Below are 21,448 nucleotides of genomic sequence, written 5' to 3'. Positions count from 1 at the left end.
TACCATGAACCCCTGGATGAGCATGTTTTTCGGATAAGGGAGCACCATGCAGTGATCCAGAAGGTGCTTTCTTAAGCAGACTCGACTCTACACTTATGCGTATACTATAAATGTCTAGGCCTATATTTCTTACTATTTGTATATCAATAAGTATAGCCTGCGTATAAGAACCATTCACAGGCCAAATCGATTAACTCCATTGGTATATCTTTAGAATAATTGTTAGTTTTACATTGTTTGCATTGCTTTTTTTATATGTTGTTACATTAAAGTGTAGCTGTAATGTAACGACATATAAAAATACATTATAGGCCTACAGTGTTTATTTAAAGTTAGTTTTAAAAGGAATTTTAGAAAATAACATATATTATCAATTTCTGTACTTTTTGTTTTGTGGGGTTAATCGATTTGGCCGATGAGCAGCTCATATATATAGGAAAGTGTCAACTGTCAGGATTTATACAAATTTATGTAAGTGTCTTTATATAAAAGTATTTATATAAAGTCATTCATGCAATAGCTGAATTCTGTGGTTTTTTTTTTTTTTCTATTTGAAAATATATAGTAACGCTACTGCAGTATCTCTTATTTAAAACTTTTGATAAATTCATCAAGTGGATCCGAAAAAGATTTAATTGCCAATTTCAAAACATTCGAACAGCAAATCGTGTTTAAGTACACGAGAGTATATTTACGTGTATTGTGACTTTGAATTTGCAACGTGCTCTCTGTTACCATTGGATACCGCAACTAGTTAAGAATAAACCTCCCCTGGAGTTCGAATTCCGTTTCGATAATGAATATTTGTGTTCATAGATTTATAATGCAAATTTAAAAAGGGAGTGTTTATAGATATGGACTGAGCTTTAATTTTAAAAATCTGTTAAGATATAACCGGCTTAGTAGATTTAAAAAAAATCTTTCAAATAAGGTAAAAACGAATGAAAATACAGTGGAACCTGGTTAACTCAAAGCCATTTTCTTCCCCTGATCATCCAGCATAGGGATTTACATGATAAATCAAACTGGCTAATTCGAATGAGGTTTTGGTACAGTATTTTCATAACGAAAAATTAAAATTCTGGAGAGTTTAAATAAAATAATTAATATTTATCTATCGAATAAACTAATCAAAAATTTTCTATAAAGAGCAGAAACCACATACGACTAAAAATATTGTGTTATGCGGGTTGGGAGCATGCATGACCTACTTACTGTTAGTGCCTTTCGAACCTGCTTTTTTCGAACAATTGTGTTTTTTTTTTTTTTTATTTCATTGCTGACGAATTTCTCCAACTAGCTGACATAATAAGTAAATGGATAAATTAATTTAAAAAGTGATTCCATTCCAACGTAAAAATTTTAACCTTCACTGCAAAATATTAAAAGTATAACAGTCGTATTGGTTTTTTGTGATAAAAAATAATAAGCATATGGATTGTGGGCGCTAAATATCGCAATTAAAAACACTTAGGAATGAACTGATCAATCACTCGAGAAAGAATTTCTTGGTAGCGTATTTACCCCATACAGTTAAGTATTTTCGAGTTTCTGGATAATATCGAGAGGTTTACATTGACGCGACGATTCTACGTAACAAGAGTCACGAAAATATCGTATGGATAGTTTAAGGGTCACCGATAAACCCATGCACAAAATATCAATGTTCAGCCGAACCTCCATAACTTGGAAGTCCGAATTTTTTTCCGACCGATTCGAGTTAACCAGGTTTCACTGTACTAATATAAAAGCAGGGCCGGATTTTATGCGATTGGAGCAATTGGTGCCAATCGGGCCCCGCGCTTGAAGGGGCCCCGCATCACGTCAAAATTTATATATTTAAAAATAGTACATGTTACAAAAATAAATATCTAGGTATATTATTATTAAAAATAAAACAACATATTTCAATATGTAAATTAACAGTTAATTAATTTTGTTATCTAAAGTTTGAGGAGCCCCGCAAAAAAAATTCAATCGGGCCTCGCACCTATTGGATCCGGCGCTGTATAAAAGTTAATTAGATAAACTGTAATAAAAGAAAATTATTATTAATTATAAGAAAATTATAATCTTTTACCAGTTTGATCAAAATAATACTGACATTTAATTATAATGAATGCGACAAGGCCTGCTTCACACTCTGATGCTGTATACAGTATTAATTAGCAGATGTTATGGTTTCATACAAAAGGAAATGTTTTTCGAAAAGGATGTTATTTCGATAATCCTTTTCCCACCCTTTTCGATAAACATTTCCTTAAACATTCGATAAACATTTCCTTTCTTTCTATAAAATAATCTCTCTCGTACTTGTTACTATAAGTTCTTGCTGTTTGTGAAACGTTTTATTAAGCTATGACCTAAAATTACAGTAATTAGCCTACTTAAAATTGTGGAATTTGTTTCCGGATGAAGATTAAAAATCCTTTGCTTGTACATTATATAAATAACTAAGTTTTACGAATAAAATAGGTCCACCACCACTGGCCAAGCAGTCTTCGTACCCTGAACACTGGGAGTTCGGTCGTGGGTTCATGTTTCGCTCGGACGGGCTGGCAACGTGGAGTTTTCCAGGTTTTCTCCACATCTGTAATACCTGAATAGGGGCCAATTTCCCTTGGAAGCATCCCCCAGGCAGATCGCTCAAGTGTTGCGTTGCCATAATTTAACAAACAAATAAAATATGATTTTTTTTAAGTAAAAGTATTGGTTAACATACTGTACCGTATAGGCTAAGCAACAATTTTACAACATATATGTGCAGTGAATAATTTAATTTTTAATTTAATTTAACTTTAGTGATTGCAATGAAAAATAATTTTATCATAAAAAAAACCAGTGTCTTATATTTAAATTTTGAAAATGAAATTAAATGAATATTTCCAATATACAAATTGCATAAATCCACTATTATAGGCTACATACATTCTAGATCACTTATATAGTTGGTGTTTAATTATTATTCCTACGAAAATATTGTGAATATAGAGTACTGAAGTAATGCAGATCGGTGTATCTATCCCCTTTGAAGTAATGCAGATCAGTGATCTCCTTTTTTATGTCAGGGATATTTGTTAGGAAGAGGGATCAGAGGGATTTGGTTATTAGAAACAATGGAATGCTGAATTAATATGACATTGAATTGAATGCTCTTGCCTAACGACTTGAATTTAATCATAATATCGGTATATTACAAAGCATAGTGTGCAGAGAACTTATGAAGTCTTCATTTTACAATTGATCTTATAATATATGAAAAACATATATCAAATTAAAAAAAAAACTTTTATTAAAAATGATATTTTTTAATTATTGCTACAGTTATTAAAGTAAACTAATTACATAATACTGTACAGTACATATTCAGTTAGACCCACGGGGTTGAATAAACGCATCCCAATCGCATTTAAAACACACTTATAAAATGGGACTCGGATAAACCTAAGCTACGGATTACTATAACCTATTCAAAATTGTAATTAGGGATCATCACTAAATTATGTAACGCTATTTCTGTACTTTTCAACTATCATCCCGTTCCTTGTAATACTACCTCATATACTATCCCCAAAACAGCTATAAATAATTCTAGCGCATGTATAGGATGTCATAAGAGGACTCACTCCAAGACTACAACAGTTACACCTTAAGTCCCACATCTGCATTGGCACATTCATATAACACTAGACTCAATGGATTTTATTGCAGAATCCCAAATTTTATCCACAAATTGGGAATCCCTGTACTAGATCAATTATTAATATTTTTTATTTAACAGTCCCTGTGACCACCACCCACAGGAATTGTTTATTTCTAGTTTTTGTCCCTTCTGCTTAACAAAGCAGAAGAGACAAAAACTAGAAATAAACCCACAGATTTGAATAGCCCCGTAGACTTGAATAAGCCCACATTTAGTGGATGCAGGGGTCACCAATGACACCATTAATTTTATAAATATTAAAATTTTGTGCAATATTTCATCTAAAATTTGGGTTCTTCTGGATTTGCCACTGTGTCTAAACATATCTCAAAACATGAGAATAATCTGGTCTCTAGTTAAACCATATTTTTTGGCTATTAGCAATTGGACTATTTTACATTTTGTAAGTTGCCGACATTTAGGGGCAATAACTTAATTGCGCGTCGGGAAAAGCCTAGGGCAGGCATGGCCAAGATACGGCCCGCTTAATGAATTTATGCGGCCCGCGATTAACCTTTCAATATTAGCTACTTAACTTTTTCGTTTTGCGTCTAACACCGGTAAAAGGTTCCAGAAAGTGTTGTTACATCCCCGGTGTTCTTTGATGTATGTAGATTTTTAACTTAGTAATTCGCGTGCTTTGCTAGAAATATAATACTAATATATTTAAACATTTATTTACTTAAATGAATCGTTTTTGTATTTAACATTTTTTAATTTTAATATTTCGTTCGGCCCGTGAAAAAAGTTTTTTCTTTCCAATTCGGCCCGGGGGCAAAAACTGTTGGCCACGCCTGGCCTAGGGACACCAGTCGTATGTGGTCGTATGTGGGTGGTGGCGGCAGAGGCAAAGATGACAAGTGTCTTACAATAACCGTTTATTCTAACAAAGCGAACTTACAAAAGAATGATACGCGGTGCGATCTAGATCGTCTGTCGGGCGAGGAGTTCCGGTTGCGAGATGATAAAGCCCCGGGGCAGCGGGGAAGAAGAGTCCGTAGAACCGGCGGCGGACGTCGGCGTAGGGAGTGGGCGGCTGGCAATGTTCTCTCTAAGCTGCGCGGCTGCACGGCCACGCACTGCTCAAATCGTTGCCGCGCACGAGAGCATGCACACTGATTTGAATTGTTGTTTACCTATTCCTCATTCTGTCTGCAACATGGTTATTGTTACGTATATTTCGATTAAATACATTAAATCATTGACAAAAGATAATATGTTGTGCGGAAGTATGTTTTAAAATGAATTTTAATCTCCACTTTATAATTAATTATTTTAATTTTTATAGGAAAAATAAGATTTTATATATATATGCTCAGAATCTGCTCAGCAAAAATTGTTTTTTGCTCAGAGAAGTATATGTTCCGCTCATCTACAAAAAAAATTAGAGGGAACATTGGCGGCTGGTGACGTTACGACTTGCAGGCAGGTGGAAAGCTTCGTCTTCTCCTTTCTCAACCTTGGTTCGGGGATTTTTATGCGATTTTCCCTCGAATCTTCCCCTCTCGATTGGTCTTGGGTCCCTTTCCCCGATTGGTCATTCGTCTGTTTCTAAGCTAGACGGAAACCAAGTCTGGCCGGGGATGGCGCCCGAATGTTGACAACTACGCTCATAATTTATACTGTTTGCCCCCCTTTCTTGGACATCTGGCTTGACCGATCGGCCAGATGTTCTGTGTCCGCCTATCCTCCCCCTCAGAGACAGTCCCGGGCTCACGTGATCTAACAGCTGTCTTTGACCATAAGTCTCTCCTGTCTTTTCTTGATTGTGTACATCCCGATTCTTATATACGAGCACCTGACAAAGCCCCTCTCTCACTTGGTGGACATTCTCCTCTGTCGTTCATTACAGTGTCGCATTTGTTTTAGAACAAATGTTTTACTTCGGTCCAGTCAACGAGTCTACTGCCCCGACACGTGTTCTCGATCCGCTTGAACCTCCGAAATTCCCGGACATAGCAATTTTGTAAACAATCGAAATTCTTACGCGATTTTAGTATCTTCACGGGGCTCTCCGCCATTTAAAAATGCTGTTCTGAGATTAGCAACATTTTACCTGGCAGCTCGGACTGTCAGTTCGATCTCCACCTTTCCGGCGGTAGTGGTCCTATTTTCTTTCTCCTCGACCGGACCTTGTCGACTGCTGTCGAATAACATTTTCGTTCGCGACAGATCAGTTTTTGCGTTAATTGTCAAACAGATCAAATAGAAAAAAAGGCATATATATATATATAGATAAATGACACTACAATAAATTGATTATGACATAGGTGATTAACATGGATGAATAATAAATTGTATTTAAATTGTATATAAATTGTATAGATTGTATGTCCTGCTGGACATTGAAATGTAGGGGTTCCATGTAGTCGTAACAGGCTGGACATTTAAATAAGGAGACCAGGACGGGATCCGGAGGGGACTCCTGGAGTGGAGCTTGTTCCGGGTCTGAGTTTTCCGTTGGGATCGTCACAACTCGATCTTCTTCCATATTTTCGTCTACACAAAAGGGAAAGAAAGTTTGGTTGAGTCTTAATTCTCTAATCAAGGGATTAACATAAAATACTATTATTTTAGCTGGTCTAATTCTCTCGCGCCGTTTTATAATCGTCTCATTTGGGTAAGGATAGTCTCAAACTTGACGGGAGGTGTCACAACCTCTTCCCGTTTGGATACGGTTAACCTCTCCCTCTCGTCCTTTCTTGCTTCCAGAACACCCGAAGATGATCCGGCTTTCGCAGTTATCGGTATCAGTTCGATCATTTCCGCTGCGTCCGGTTCTATTCGCTCTTCCCGTCGGAAAGAGGAATAAGGACTCGCGGATCTTTGGGTTCCCAGGTAGCGTAATCGTTTGTGGTATCTCCAATTTGAAGTGTCGCAATAATAATAACAATGGAGGCTGTGAGGGTCGGGCTCCATGCCGAGACGGGATAATTTAACACACCCGGTGTCATTGAAAGAATATCTGTGTTAACCGATTTTATTACTCGGCTTATATCTCGTAATTTCCATCCCGGAAATTCCAATGACCAGTCGTGTTCGTTGGTTCAGAGGATGTTTGAGGTGACATTTTCTTGGATATAGTCCCGCAGTATCCTCGCTTCCGTAAGATTGAGATCGTCCGGTATTGCTGGTTTCAAAGCGCAATTTTTAAGGAAGTCCGTGATTGGAAGTGCGACGTGAGCTGCACGACGGGTACGTGGCCGGAGCAAGTCATAGGCAATTTAAAGATTCCCATGTTATTTAGCTTAATCATATTAACTGATGAACGTCATAGGTTTTTCAGCTGACTACATTCGATGACCAAATTTAAAGGTGACAGGGTGGAGTATATCCAAGTTCCTTCCTCGTCGATGCGATGGAACACTGGTTTTGGATAAACTGACACACTTCTTTTACAGAGTTGGTTTACTGTTGGCTCGTCTGCCAATGAATAAGGCATATTCACATGATTGATACGGAGGCCTCCAGACTGCAACCTCCGGCGCGCAGATAGTGGTCAAGCCAGTCGTGCATTTTTGTGAGTTGTGGGCCTCCAATAACATGTAAACCTGTCGGTTCCTGGACAAAGCGATGTACGGGTATTCTGTTTGATAATGGGCAAATGTCTTGGAGATGGGGAAATAAGCGGGGAATTTCACTACTTCGTACAGATCAAAATATCCTTCAGGAGTAATTAGTGGGAACTTTGCGAAAATCCTTAGTGTTGACGGAAGTGCTACTGCTGTAGTGGTTATCCATTGATAGTATTTAAAGACGTTGTCTTCGTTTAAAATCTCGATCAGCGAAATTCCACTGGGCAAGTGTTTGTTTACTTCCGTTCACGTCTCTACCAATTGTGACCATGGCAGGAAATACGAGCTAAGTCCATCGTTTTCTAGCATCTCGATTGCTTGTTTTAGATTCGTGACGCCGATTCGGAATTCCATGACAGCACTTACGATGAATGCATAACTGAACATCTTAAGTTCTTTATCTAAATAATCCTGTCGTCGGATCATCATATCGATGTATTTCCGGATGTCCTTGACCGCTTGAAGGGTTCGGTTCATGACGGTTGTTTGGGCATCTAATATATGTACAAACTTTTGTTGATTGCGGGATAGTTTATCTATCCGGCTATTCATTGCTTCAACCTCCTCCGATGTAGCGGTCCTGAAGAGGAATTTTAAGATTTTTCCTCCAACGTCGATCAATCCTCGTTTTGTTCGAGAGGGGTTTCCTATAGTTATTATCGATTTTAGTTCTTTGTATTCCGCCTCGAAGTCGGCGCGGGATTGTTGTAAGTTTGTCAATTCTACGTCAGCTAAAGTCTATAAGAGTTTCATGGGATCATTTTGCTTCTGTTCCCCTTTTTTGACAACAGGAGTCAAAGAGGTTAGGTGACGGTGTAACCCACGAAGGTAATTGTCATATTCTTCGAACGATATTTCTATAACCATGGTTCACTGGCTCGTGGTTTCCTTGATGTAGAAATACGACACCTTTGGTCAAGGCGGGCACAATCGTTGATACTTCATACAGAATGCAACTTATCAGCATGAACAAATACATTGTTACGGATTTTTCCATCGTTATCTATCAAAAAGGAAGTTTACATTACTACTAGTTCCGATTTCGCGACAATTCGTTTAAATGCGCACGCGTATTTACAATGGATCTCTCTCAGTTTAGGAGATGATATCCTCTCTTTCAAGAGAAAGAGGAGATACCATTTACAATTGCCGGATAATTCAGTCGGAGTGGGAGGTGGCAGCCGTCCTCATTCTGCTGAGCCCTCTCGGCAATCTCCGCTTCCCGCAACGCCCCCACTTCTGGCTGTATAATTCCCGAGGATTTTGGAAGGACCCAGGGATATTCGCTTACTGGCCCTTGACTTCGGAGAGCATAGTTGTGTGTAGGTTGCGACGGAGTCGCAGGTTGATCAACCGCTCTGTCTCCGGCTGCGTTTGTGGTATCTAACTGGCTTTGCTGCGGCGACTCTAAAATAATTTCATTCCAAGGGTCAACCGATTCTATCTGAGTTTGCGCTTCGATTGGGGTTGATGACTTTGCGTTTTGAATGTCGGTGTTTTCTTCTCCTACATCGGATGGTACGAATTCCATCCTAGCGATTGCAGGCTTCAACCTATTAGCATGCGTATGTAATGTCTTCCCGGATTGGATGTGTTGGACTATAAAATCTACGGGGCTCGTTTCCGCAATTATCCTATATGGACCGTGCCATCGCGGGGCCAATTTTCATTTCACTCCCGCGGGTATAGCTACCTCATTAACGAAGACTCTGTCTCCGATTGAAAATTTCTACGGCTTGTGCTTATGTTGATGATAGGTAGGAATTATGATGATAGGTAGGTTGATGAACGATAGGTATTCCTATCGTTCGCGGCCTTTTCTGCGTGTTCCTGAGCTAATTTATGGGCTGAGGTCATCCTCACTTAATTCGCCCGCGTAATTTTCGCTTATGTCATATCGGGGTCGATTTGGTTCAATAACGATGTCGAAGGGGTAAGAGTGCATAAGAGATTATCTGGTCCCAGTTCCTCTGATCCGCATCAACGTAGTGCGTTAAAACGTCGATTATCGTTTTGTTCACCAATGTAAGTTTCCGATATTTAGGGACAATAAGCTAATTGCGCGTCAGGAAAAGCCTAGGGACTGATCGTATGTGGGTGGTGGAGCAGAGGCAAAGATTACAATAACCGTTTATTTTAACATTAAAGCGAACTTACAAAAGAATAATACATGGTGCGATCTAGATCGTCTGTTGGGCTAGGAGCTCTGGATGACGGCGATCGGGTGCGGGATGATGAAGAGGGGGCAGTGGGGAAGAAGAGTCCGTAGAACCGGTGGCGGACGTCGGCGTAGGGAGTGGGCGGCTGGTAGACGTTCCGACGAACACTTGCAGGCAGGTGGAAAGCTTCGTCTTCTCCTTTCTCGACCTTGGTTCGGGGATTTTTATGCGATTTTCCCTCGAATCTTCCCCTCTCGATTGGTCTTGGGTCCCTTTCCCCGATTGGTCATTCGTCTGTTTCTAAGCTAGACGGAAACCAAGTCTGGCCGGGGATGGCGCCCGAATGTTGACAACTACGCTCATAATTTATACTGTTTGCCCCCCTTTCTTGGACATCTGGCTTGACTGATCGGCCAGATGTTCTGTGTCCGCCTATCCTCCCCCTCAGAGACAGTCCCGGGCTCACGTGATCTAACAGCTGTCTTTGACCATAAGTCTCTCCTGTCTTTTCTTGATTGTGTACATCCCGATTCTTATATATGAGCACCTGACACCTCTCTCTCACTTGGTGGACATTCTCCTCTGTCGTTCATTACAGTGTCGCGTTTGTTTTAGAACAAATGTTTTACTTCGGTCCAGTCAACGAGTCTACTGCCCCGACACGTGTTCTCGATCTGCTTGAACCTCCGAAATCCCGGTTCATATCATGTTATATTTTTCGCACTTTTTTGTTACAAATTGTGAAGATCCTAAAATCGCGTCGGAATTTCGATTGTTTACAAAATTGCTGAGTTGTTGTTCTAGCACTTCTGAGTCTCAAAAGACATTTGAAAGATGTTTAAGATTTAAAAGATATAACAAAGAATATATATATATTCAGGAATGAATTGTGATAAATTGGATTCCTCCAAGCTATGCAGCAATTTTTAAGAATTGGGCAATGAAAAAATAAATTAATATCTGCTGTCACCATCACTGTCTAACATTTTTGTAAATCTTACATTGTAATTAACACAGTTTTCTCTTCACTGGTGTGCCTTTTAAGCAGCATATCATCACTCACCCATTCAGTCTGAGCACTGTTTGGGTTGCTAGAACACTAATTGCATATCTGCTTCCTGGCTTAAAAAGGACATTGTTAAAAGAGTCATTGAAACTGTAGATCAATCATTTGCAGACTCAATTGTAATTATTTTATATAGCCTAAATATCCAAAAATGCATTAACAGATAAAAACCTTTGATTTAACTATTGTTATTGCTAGAAGTTTGTATATTTATTTCTGTTTTTGTCATTAAGTTTATTATAAATCATAGTTTATTAATTATTTTTAAAACTATTGTATTTATTTTCATTGTTTAATAAAAATGAAATTCTAAAAATCATAAACATAAGTGAAAATATTAGAATTAGCAGAGATTAATTTTCTAAACAGAGCTTTGTTATTAAATAAATTGTAATTTGAATTGTGTTGTTATATGTATAATAAAAAGTTTATAATTAAATTATACAGTAATATCATAAATGTTAATTCATACACTTCTAGATAAAATTTTCTAAATTAAAAGTATAGATGAATAATTACTTTTAATATTTTCAGCATTAACAGTTCCAGAACCTTCAAATATAGCAACAGCTGCATGGTTTATAGGAATGATGTGTGCTATAGCATTGTTACTTCTATTGTTGATTATTGTATGTCTAATTAAGAGAAACAGAGGAGGAAAATACTCTGTACATGAAAAAGAAGCTGCGCAAGGTGGAGAATTAGATTATCCGGAAGAGGGAGGATTTAACGAATACAATAAACCGTAAGTGTGACGAAATATCAATTTACTTATGTTATCATCATTTTTTAAAATTATCTTTGAAAGAATATTTTTTTTAATGCAGAATATAGTTTACTATAATAATTTTTAATTATGGTTCTTGAAAATCAATAAAGATAACTGTTTATATTTAGTTTAACAAAAAGTTAAGTCAATTTAAAGACTAACTTTTTAATGTTTGATTTAACAAACCAACAATTGAATTTGTTTTTCTCTTTTTTTTTACACACAGAATAAGTGTAAAGATGTTTTGGTGACTGTCAGTGTCAAATTTCAAGACTGTTGACTTTATATTTGTTTCAATTAGAATTAGTACATTGTACGATTGCCCACCAATGGCCGAGAGGTTCTGTTGCTAAACACTGGGAGTTTGGTCGTGGGTTCGCACCACCCTCGGACGAGCTGGCCACGTGGAGTTTTCTGGGGTTTTCTCCATGTTTGTAACACCTGAATAGGTGCCAGTTTCCCTTACAAGACCTCCTGGAAGGCATTTCCCCTCGTGTAACATTGCGCCCCAGAGAAGGCAATGAGGAACCACTCTGGTGTAACTTCCCCGGATACACCTCAGCGCATTACTAACCACTTATTAACCTGTGGCCAGGTGCTCGCTGATAACATGATTCTGATATGGCATGCAGACAGACAGACAGACAGACATTGTAGGATTGCTAACATAAATAAATTTTTTTATACCCTTCCGTGTGAATATTTCTAAGATGAGAGAAATCTTACAATCAACAACAATATATAAAAAATATATTGAAAATCTCTTTCTGTAAGAGATATTAAAGGAAAATGATAGCAGTAGTAGTACATGAAATATAAAAAAAATTTCTCTATAATCAAAACCAGGTGGATTTGCTGATTTTAAAATTTCTTGGCATATGTTATAGATTTAGGTCATTTATGATTGTGTCACCAAATATAAAAAAAATATACATTATATAGAATGTGATAGATATAAATGTATATCTAGTCCTTATATTGGTCAACCTAATGCTTTATCAGTTAAAATTTAACATAATAATGTATATTGTATAATTTTGGGCAAAAGATATTACTGGTAAGTGTTATGGGCTACACAAGGTTAAAATGTACTCATTGGCATTAAGCAAATATTTGTTATTTCATATTATTAGATTTGTTATGTTAAGTTTATATGATCAATATAAATTTAAATTAAAATAGTGCTAACACATATGTAGATTAAAATAGAAATATACAAACCAAAAAACATGAAAATAAAATACATATAAAAGTAAAATATGTTTACAAGCTTTTTGTTTATATTTTAACCTATGTAGAAGACCAACATGCAAATTTAAATTTTTGTTGTTCTACTGCATACCTGATTTTGATTAAAATATTTGTGACCTGTCACATTGAAGTATTTTACAGGGCTTATGTGCACCCCTTCTGTATATTCCTGTTTTTTTTTTTTTTTTAGTTTCTAATATTAAATATAAATAGTTTCTATGTGAAATTTGTATATTTATATTGTAAAAAATGATTTAAGAAATTAATTAATGCATGTGTGTAATGATAGTAATATTGTTATTTAATATTTCAGTGTTGAAAATCAAAATCCTCCTCGTGGTAGTAGAACATCTTTGAACAGTAGTATAAAAGGTCCAGAAAGTGAGACAGACAGTATGGTTGAGTATGGAGAGGGAGAAAATAGTAAATTTACAGAAGACGGCTCGTTCATCGGCCAGTACGGTGCAAAGAAGAAAAAAGAGGAGGACACTACATCACCGTCTGCACTTGCTACGTTTGTGTAGCATAATTCATTTTGCCTGTGTACAGAGTCTTCAGGCCATTTTAATCTTAAATCTTATGGACATTGCCTTACTGAGTCATTGTAGCCTGTCTGCATATTTGGTATACATTTGTTTGAACAAAACTTAACCAAATAATCATCACAGTAAAGTCTAGGTCATTTGTAAAATGGCACCACATGCAATTGTTAGGTTGAAATGTGAATACTATTTACAATTGTATGGCAACCTGTTTAATTCAGGATCTAGTGGAACAGCCACTGCTTCTTTGTTCCTAACTATTATAAAACCAGGGAATATGATTTTCTGCAGTTTCCAAAGTCATATAAATGAGGTTAGTGAAGCTTCTATGCATGTAATGCTTTCCATCTTAATTTAATAACAGGCACACTAAATTTTTGAATTAAGAATCGAACAGGCTGCTATTAACTGTCTAAGATCTCTTAAATGTTAGTCATTAGTACATATTTATTTGTTTGAGTGGCAATTAATTTTCTGCTTTTTCTCCTTTTTAAAATCCTCTTCAGAGGATTTTGTGATATTTTTTTTCATGTTATACATAAATTTCTTTTTCTACTGAGTTGTACATTTTATATGTTTAATAATTTGAACCAATATACTATTTATGATCAATAGATGGATTTCACATTAGAAGGCTTCCAAAAAAAAGAAAAAAAAAAGCCTGTATAATAGAAAATACACATCATTACATATAAAATGTAAAATAAAAATATTTAAGAACCTTAGTCATAATAAACAATAGAATAAAATTAAAAATTATTTATTTTGTATTGCAGCATCACAGCTATGAATATTTATGATTTATTCATTATTTAATTTTATTAACATTCTTATTAATGGTGAAATTACAGAATATTTACAATTTTATATTTTGATTATTAAGAGGACCAGAAATGTTTATTATTTTTATTTCATTTTATTTTTCAATTTATTGAAATTATTGAAATTTTTTGGGTGAGACGTTTAGGAGAGTTATAATGTAAACTATATAGTGTTATGTAAAGTTCATAATTATTGATGGTAAATATGCCTCGTTATTCACTATAGAATTTGAAAATTTGCATCCTGCAATGCATACTTAAATCTGAATTTGTAATGTGCGATAACTTTTGCGCTGAGCTTGTAGTTATAAAGTAAGATAACAGTAGCAATTGCATTGCCATATACACAGATATGTAAATATTCAGGGCCATTATCATATGCTATTCATTTTGTTTTAGTATTTCACTGTATATTAAACTGATGTAAGTTGTTAGCAACTAATGTGGTTGCTACAGTGCCAGATCTATTGATTTGTATTTGCCATTAAGGAGATTGCATCATGTAACGATGTCGAATCTAATGGCCGAAGCATTTAGTCACGTAGCAAGTTTAAGATGTGTGTTTACAGTATATAGTATTTAATGTTGCTGAAAGTCAATATTTTCAATATTAAAAAGAATTTTTTTTTACTTTATTATGGTGTGAACAGTAGGATTTTATGACTGCACAAATAGCTTTGTAATGTCAATTCTCATGATTTTATGTAGTCTGTGAAGTTACATGTCCATTTTAAAGAGGTAGAAATCTCTTATCGATGTTGTCAACAAATATGCATAATTTAATAATGCAAGACTTCTTGTTTCAAACTGTTTATGGCAAGATTTATTTATTTATTGTTACGTTCGGAATAATTTTGTAAATTTATTCATTTACCGACATATAATTTTGACATTTTTCCTGAAACGTCTTGTGAGATTAATATAAATCAAAACTGTTGTTGCCACAAACAGAATGGAACAAGATGTAATTTGTTTTCTTTCTATTTGCCAGATCAGGCACAAAATACAGAGCAAGTGTAAAAAGCTGCCTAACGTATGTCCGAACAATTGAAGCTTTGTAGTGCCTGGTCTGCTTTCCTGGTTGATTTATACGGGAAGAAAATTAATGAACAACTTACATTTCTTTACAAGACTTCCAAATAAAAGACATTTTTTGTCTGTAAATGTGATTTATTTATTTTATTAGCATCAAACAAATTGATTCTATCATTTGAAAACAATACAGAATTACAATACCTATAAATTGTAGTTTTTATAAAAATATTTTCAAATTTTAATGAAAATCATTATTTTATGAAGGCAGGCTGATAAGTTCTTGGCCTGACCTATTTAACAGACAGAAATGGATGATGCAACACAATTGAATAAACTTTTGATGATACTTTTACTGAAAATGAATGATAAGACACTCAGCATTTGGTTTGGACAAAGTTGCAATGCCCAATTGAATAAAATAGAGTTGATGCACTTCTCAGAAAAAAACAGTACCAAATTGAGCAAATTAACATTCAAATGAGTCCAACATCCACCTTATTTCTAACTTCCCTCAGATTACATCTTTTCCTCATCTGAAAAGACACCCAAAAGGAAGACATGGACTACAGAGGAATTGTTGGGAGGACCAATATTCTGAACTTTTTTAATGAGATAAAAACTTTGGAATGCCACTGCAGGAAGGGGGAATATGTTGAGTAATATGTACAGTCATTCATGTACTATACAGTGTTTGCTTGTGTTAGGGCAGTAACTTATCAGCCTGCCAAAATTAATATCTTACAAAGAAACAAACCTTAAAAATATATCTGAATTTTCCAATATTTTTTTTTAATAAATTGAAAGTATCTATAATAAAGAAAGTTTCTATAGTAAATTTATGTAAATGTATAGCATATTCATTTACTATTGTAAAAAGATAAATATTTCTCTCTAAAATTCTAATAAACTATACAACAGTCAAAATATTACAACAACTCTTTATGCATAGCACCTATTGATTGACAGTAAAATCTTTTTCTTCACAGTTGAATATTTACAAATGTGGAACAAGTATTGTTTATTATTGCTATTGAAATATCAATATCATTGACATTTTTAAATGAACTATTTCTTAACTCAAATATTATGATTTATATTTAAAAAATTAGCTCTTTAACTACAGGTCAAACTTATTTTTAGATATATTATATGTTAATTAATTTACTATACTACAGAAACTTCTAATTTACACAAAAGAATTTAAATACTTTGCAACTTCAGCTAAGATTACAAATTATAACAATAATTAGAAAAATTAATTATTAAATAATTAAAACTGTCAAAATTTAATTAATTTTTGCAGTGTCACAATTTATCAAGTTATTTCTTAATTAAATGAATATAATCAGTCATATATATTTTTTATTAATTGAGATTGTAAATAAAATTTATTAATAAATATGTTAAAATTGCATAGTTTTTATAAAATTATTATTTAAGCTTATTTGTCGTTGCACATTAATAATTCAGAATTTATTAAATTTCTCCATATTTATATGATTGGTGAAATTAAATTATTGCAATATTTTGGCTTAATATGAGCATGGACAGTAAGAAAACTGAGTAAAAGTATCAAGTAAACATATTAAAAATATAGTAAATATAATTTTTTGGTATTTTACAGTCTCCATTATTATCCATTATTATTTATTTTATTTTTGCATTAAACAAATTACAAAATGAATATTTTTAGTATTAGATATATTAATACATAAAAAATAATTTTATTTCTTACTGATAACCATTTATAAATTGAGTTTGAGTAAAACATTTCTTTGTGCGAGTAATTTGGCACTATTGATAAATTGCATTGAACTTCTAATTATATTTCAGATATTCTACTCTATCACATAACATTCTATTAAATGGAAGACAAGCGTTTTGTTAAAAAATTGCATCATAAATCAATTATTTCAAAATTTGAAAAATAATATAAAAAAACATTAATGTAATAAGCATTATTTTGGAATAAACAATTCTTTATAATATTTTGGAGTTTAAGATATGAGAAATCAGTAAATGTTTCAAATATCAATTAGAACCAAACCCTTTGTAATGAATATTTTGTGTTTCTTGATATACTGGACATCAGATATACTGTGTATCAAATAAAAGTTTATGTTGAAAGTTAAATATCTAAAAATGGATATATAAATAAATATATATACTGACTATTATAAAAATTTTGTGGTAATATTTGATTGAATATTATTTTCAGTATTTATGGTATTTGTTGATTAATTAAAGACATTTATCATGCATCAGAAGTGAAGAGGTACTGTGACCAGTGCATCTTCTCTGGATCTTTCTATTTCACAATTCTAGAAAGACGAACATGTTAAGTTTTTAATAATAAATAATTCATAATACTGCAAAACATTTTTATAAATAATTAAGATTATCTAAAAATTATAAATTTATAGAATCTTAAAAAAGTATATTCAATATTTGACAAATATAAGGTATATTAAACCTAAAAATAGATTTGAAACATATTCTTACTGGTTTAAAATATAATTATTTAATCTTATTTTATACAACAACTGAATTTTTGTGAAAAATAACATTCATTAAAATTGTTATTCATTATACAGGTATACCTCGAGTTACATCATTTCGAGTTACGCCGTTCTCGATTATACGTCGTTTGTCAGAAAAGTATATGGAAAAATAAAAATCAAGTTTAAGTCATTTTATTCGACTTTACATCCGTCCGCCACAAATATTGAAGTCGTAATATAGCTAGAAAAGCATTAAAAACACATAAAATCATATTAAAATATGTACATTTACAGTAAATGTTAACATAATCATCATAAATCCTAGAGAACGAAACATGAAAACATCTGTGTTTCTGTGTTGTCTTATTTAGTGGTCTTTAAGTGCTCATTATTGGTGTTTTCCACCGTAGTTTCGACTTACGTCGTGACTACACAAGTAAATTTGACTTACGTCGTTTTTCGACTTACGTTGCCTCTCCTGGAACCAATTACAGACGTAAGGCGAGGTATACCTGTACACTAATTTTTAATTAATAAGGATATTTCATGGTTATATGGCCATAGCAACTAAGGTCTTAGCCTGCCACTCTGAAGAACTTAGAGTGGCTTGTCTGGATTCCATCTAAGAATTTTTTTATGGGCAGTCTGCACAGGATATATTGGACCTCATCACTCATCACCTGGCTACTCCCATTGTGGGCTTGGCTGGACTCATAATGAACATGAAAAATCAAGGCCTTCTTAATGCCCACAGGTCAGAAAGAGCAAAAAATAAAAGAAATGGAATATATTCTCTCTTTTTCATCTACTTTGCCATTGTTAAACCAAAATTTAATCGATGATACTTTCAACACAATGTGAAAATTATTATATTTTAATATTTTTAGATAAAAACTTCTTTTAATGTAGAAATACACAGTATAGTATTATTATTATTAAATTTTATAGACTACTTCTCAAAATATAAAAATTATCTTTAAATTTTAATCATCATTATTGTTGTCATAAATACAGTAGGGAAAAAACTTCTCTGCAAACTGGAGTTTTCTGTTGTATACTTTGTGTTACAGAATAGTCAAGTCCTTCCAGTAATACATTTTAATGAAATACAAATGTTTTTGATCTCCTTGTGAGGTCTGCATCAGATTTAAAAATACAAGTTCTAAAATGGAATGTCTGCAGAATTCAAATTTATAACAATTTGAATTCTGCAGACATTCCATTATAGAACTTATATTTTTAAACCTGATGCAGACCTCAGAAGGACAAAAACATTCTTATTTTGTTAAAACATTATAACATTATTACTGGAAGGATTTCAGTTTTTTGTTGTCATATTAAATTTTCTCATACTAACTCCAGATAATTTAATATATTTGATCTTTGTTTGCATATTTATTAAAATTATTATATTAATATAAATTTATATAGTAGTCACCACTAAACTTAGCCCAGGCCGCAGTTACGTGTCATCCAATAAATAGGTTTAAAAAAAGTAGCTTTGATTCATTGCATGAATGTTTTACATGATTCAGAACAAATATATAGTAATTAATCTTTATTTTTGCTAAATATCATCTTGATATCTTTCAAGTTTAACAAAATTGAGCCTGTCAAACTTGAGTCACAGGCATCAAAAAACAGACCATTGCATCATCCATGTCAATGAACACAGACCAGCCGATAATTTGCATTTAAATAATGTTACGATTGCAGTATTTCTGAAACAACTGATTATTTTAGCCTCACTTTAGCTTGCAGCGATCCTGTGAATGATATAAGGTGCTTTTTTAGTTTTATTTACAAACCTTTACATTTTGTCTACAATGACCAGTGAAAAAGCTGTTTCAGAAGATTTAAGGAATGCTATGATTGCTGAACAAAGTCGTAGCATGTCTGAGAGAGCTATTAGAAAAGAGCTAATGCTAAGCAAGATCAACAGTGCACCAGATTATTGTTTATTACACTAACCACAGCCATGTTATACCTAACAAAGCTCCTGGACATCAGTGAAAAACTGGAAAGAATGTATCTGTTTCGACAACATGCAGGAGACTGCAAGAAGTGCATCTTAACACGAGACTGCACTTCTTGCAGTCTCGTGAGAAACCTTTGCTAACAGCACATCAAAAGAAGAAACAGGCACAGTGAGCCAAATTTGGTCTCTGGTCTCAACAAAAGTGGCATGAAATTCTGTGGTCTGATAAATCAAACTTTGAATTATCAGCAACAGACAAAAGTAAACGTGTCATTTGATCTGCCAGTCAAGCTAATGAGCCATCATTGTGATACCACTCAGTGAAGTTTCCTTCCAGCTTCATAGTTTGGGGATGTATGAGCACCAGTGGTGTGGGTCAGTTGACATTTGTTGATTGAACACTTGCTTCAGAGCAATACATTAACATTTTACAACAGTATTTACTTCCATCCATAGCAAAGCTATATCCAAATAGAACCTGCATTTTCCAGCAGGATGGGGCCACATGTCATACAAGCAGAAAAACAAAACAGTGACTTGCAGAAAAGAACATAGAAGTTCTTCCTTGGCCATCCAACAGCTCAGATCTTTCACCAATTGAGAATGTATGTTACATTATGAAGAGACATCTGCGAAAGATACACCCTTGGACTGTTGAAGGACTAAAAGCTTTCATCTTAACTATCTGGAATTCCATAACGGCAGATGAATGTGAACACCTAGTCAACAGCATGCTGAAACATATGGAAGGTGTTTTGGTCGCAAAGGTGATGCAACAAAATATTAAACATGCAATGGTCTACGTTCATTGACGGGCATGACGCAGCAGTCTATGTTTTTTGATGACTCAAGTTTGACTGGCTCAATCTTGTTAAACTTGCAAGATATCAAGTTGATATTTAGCAAAAATAAAGATTAATTACTGTATATTTGTTCTAAATTATGTAAAGCATTCATGCAATGAATCAAAGATACTTTTTTTAAACTTATTTATTGGATGACACATTAACTGCAGCCTGGTCTAAGTTCAGTGGTGACTTCTGTAAATAAAATTAACTCCACTTAATTATACAAGGTAATTCAATAAGAGTTGCAGGATTTACTTTGGTTTAATAAGAATTGAATTTTGAGGTAAAATGAAGTTTTTATTAACAATGTAATCCTGAGAGATAGGAAATTAAGAGTGGAAGACAATATTATGCAAATAACTGCCTCTACATTTCTTGCAAACTTAATCTTTTGCCAACATTTTTCATGGCATTGTTCAAAATACTGAGCTCTAGGGTTTCTCATTTCCCAGTGTTTCTCTTGACCCAGGATTCCGGGATAAAAGTGAACTGTTTCCCAGGATCTCTAAATAGAATTAATTATTTTTAAGATATACAAAATATCTTAGAATCAAATGATATAATTACTTTAAAAAATGAAAAATAATTTAATATGTTCTGCAACCTCCAAAATCATATTAATAATGCTGTGTAAGATATATGAAGCATGCAATGCCATAAGGTTGTAAATGTCATTTTTCTCAAAATACGTTTTATTGAAGAAATGAATTTTAAAGGCAATGTTTTTTCCTACAAAAAAATATTGTGGCAATAGTGGCGCTCTAAGTGGCTATATTTTGAAGATAAAACATTATGGCTTGCACATAAATTCAAGTGCCAAAGTGCAAGCCATGTGACTTTTGGCGCATAAAATGTTACGGTTTACATTTACATCATTTTGTTATTCCAATTTGTAACGCAGTGAGTTTTTTACGCTGAACCGGATAACTGAATCCCAGTTTATTAATAGTTAACCTGTATCACCTTATTATTTGATATTTCAAAATGATATTCGGACTTCCATTAATCGGGTAGCGTAACTGGTAACGTGTCTGCACGGATAGCAGAAGTTGCGGGTTCGAGTCCCGCTTCGGGCCGATTTCTTTTCCTCCAGTTCCAAATTATTAAAATTATTTATTTAATTTAATTATAATTATTAAGTTTAGTAAGAGATGGTGCCTAATGCCAAGCTCTAGTGCCAAATTGTCTTATTAATTATTT

The 21,448-nt window shown here is 33.9% G+C and overlaps 2 protein-coding genes across 2 annotated transcripts in view; one reads left to right on the top strand and one right to left on the bottom strand.

Moving 5' to 3' along the window:
* Positions 1-15,050, top strand: part of LOC136969588 (neuroglian-like) — a 146,973-nt gene extending 131,923 nt beyond the window's left edge. The window contains exons 22-23 of the mRNA XM_067263815.1: positions 11,038-11,248; positions 12,837-15,050. Of these exons, the coding sequence (XP_067119916.1) occupies positions 11,038-11,248; positions 12,837-13,047 (422 nt within the window). The 3' untranslated portion in view covers positions 13,048-15,050. The remainder of the gene's footprint in view (positions 1-11,037; positions 11,249-12,836) is intronic.
* Positions 15,051-17,071: 2,021 nt separating this feature from the next.
* Positions 17,072-21,448, bottom strand: part of LOC136969630 (6-phosphofructo-2-kinase/fructose-2,6-bisphosphatase 4-like) — a 61,057-nt gene continuing 56,680 nt past the window's right edge. Inside the window, exon 15 of the mRNA XM_067263892.1 lies at positions 17,072-17,242. Coding sequence (XP_067119993.1) covers positions 17,183-17,242 — 60 coding nt within the window. The 3' untranslated portion in view covers positions 17,072-17,182. The remainder of the gene's footprint in view (positions 17,243-21,448) is intronic.

Source organism: Centruroides vittatus, unplaced genomic scaffold (genome assembly GCF_030686945.1).
Source record: "Centruroides vittatus isolate TY-2023 unplaced genomic scaffold, ASM3068694v2 contig_1035, whole genome shotgun sequence".
Classification (NCBI taxonomy): Eukaryota; Metazoa; Arthropoda; class Arachnida; order Scorpiones; family Buthidae; genus Centruroides; species Centruroides vittatus.
Note: the sequence above shows the minus strand (reverse complement) of the source record. Positions and strands in the feature narration are given on the sequence as shown.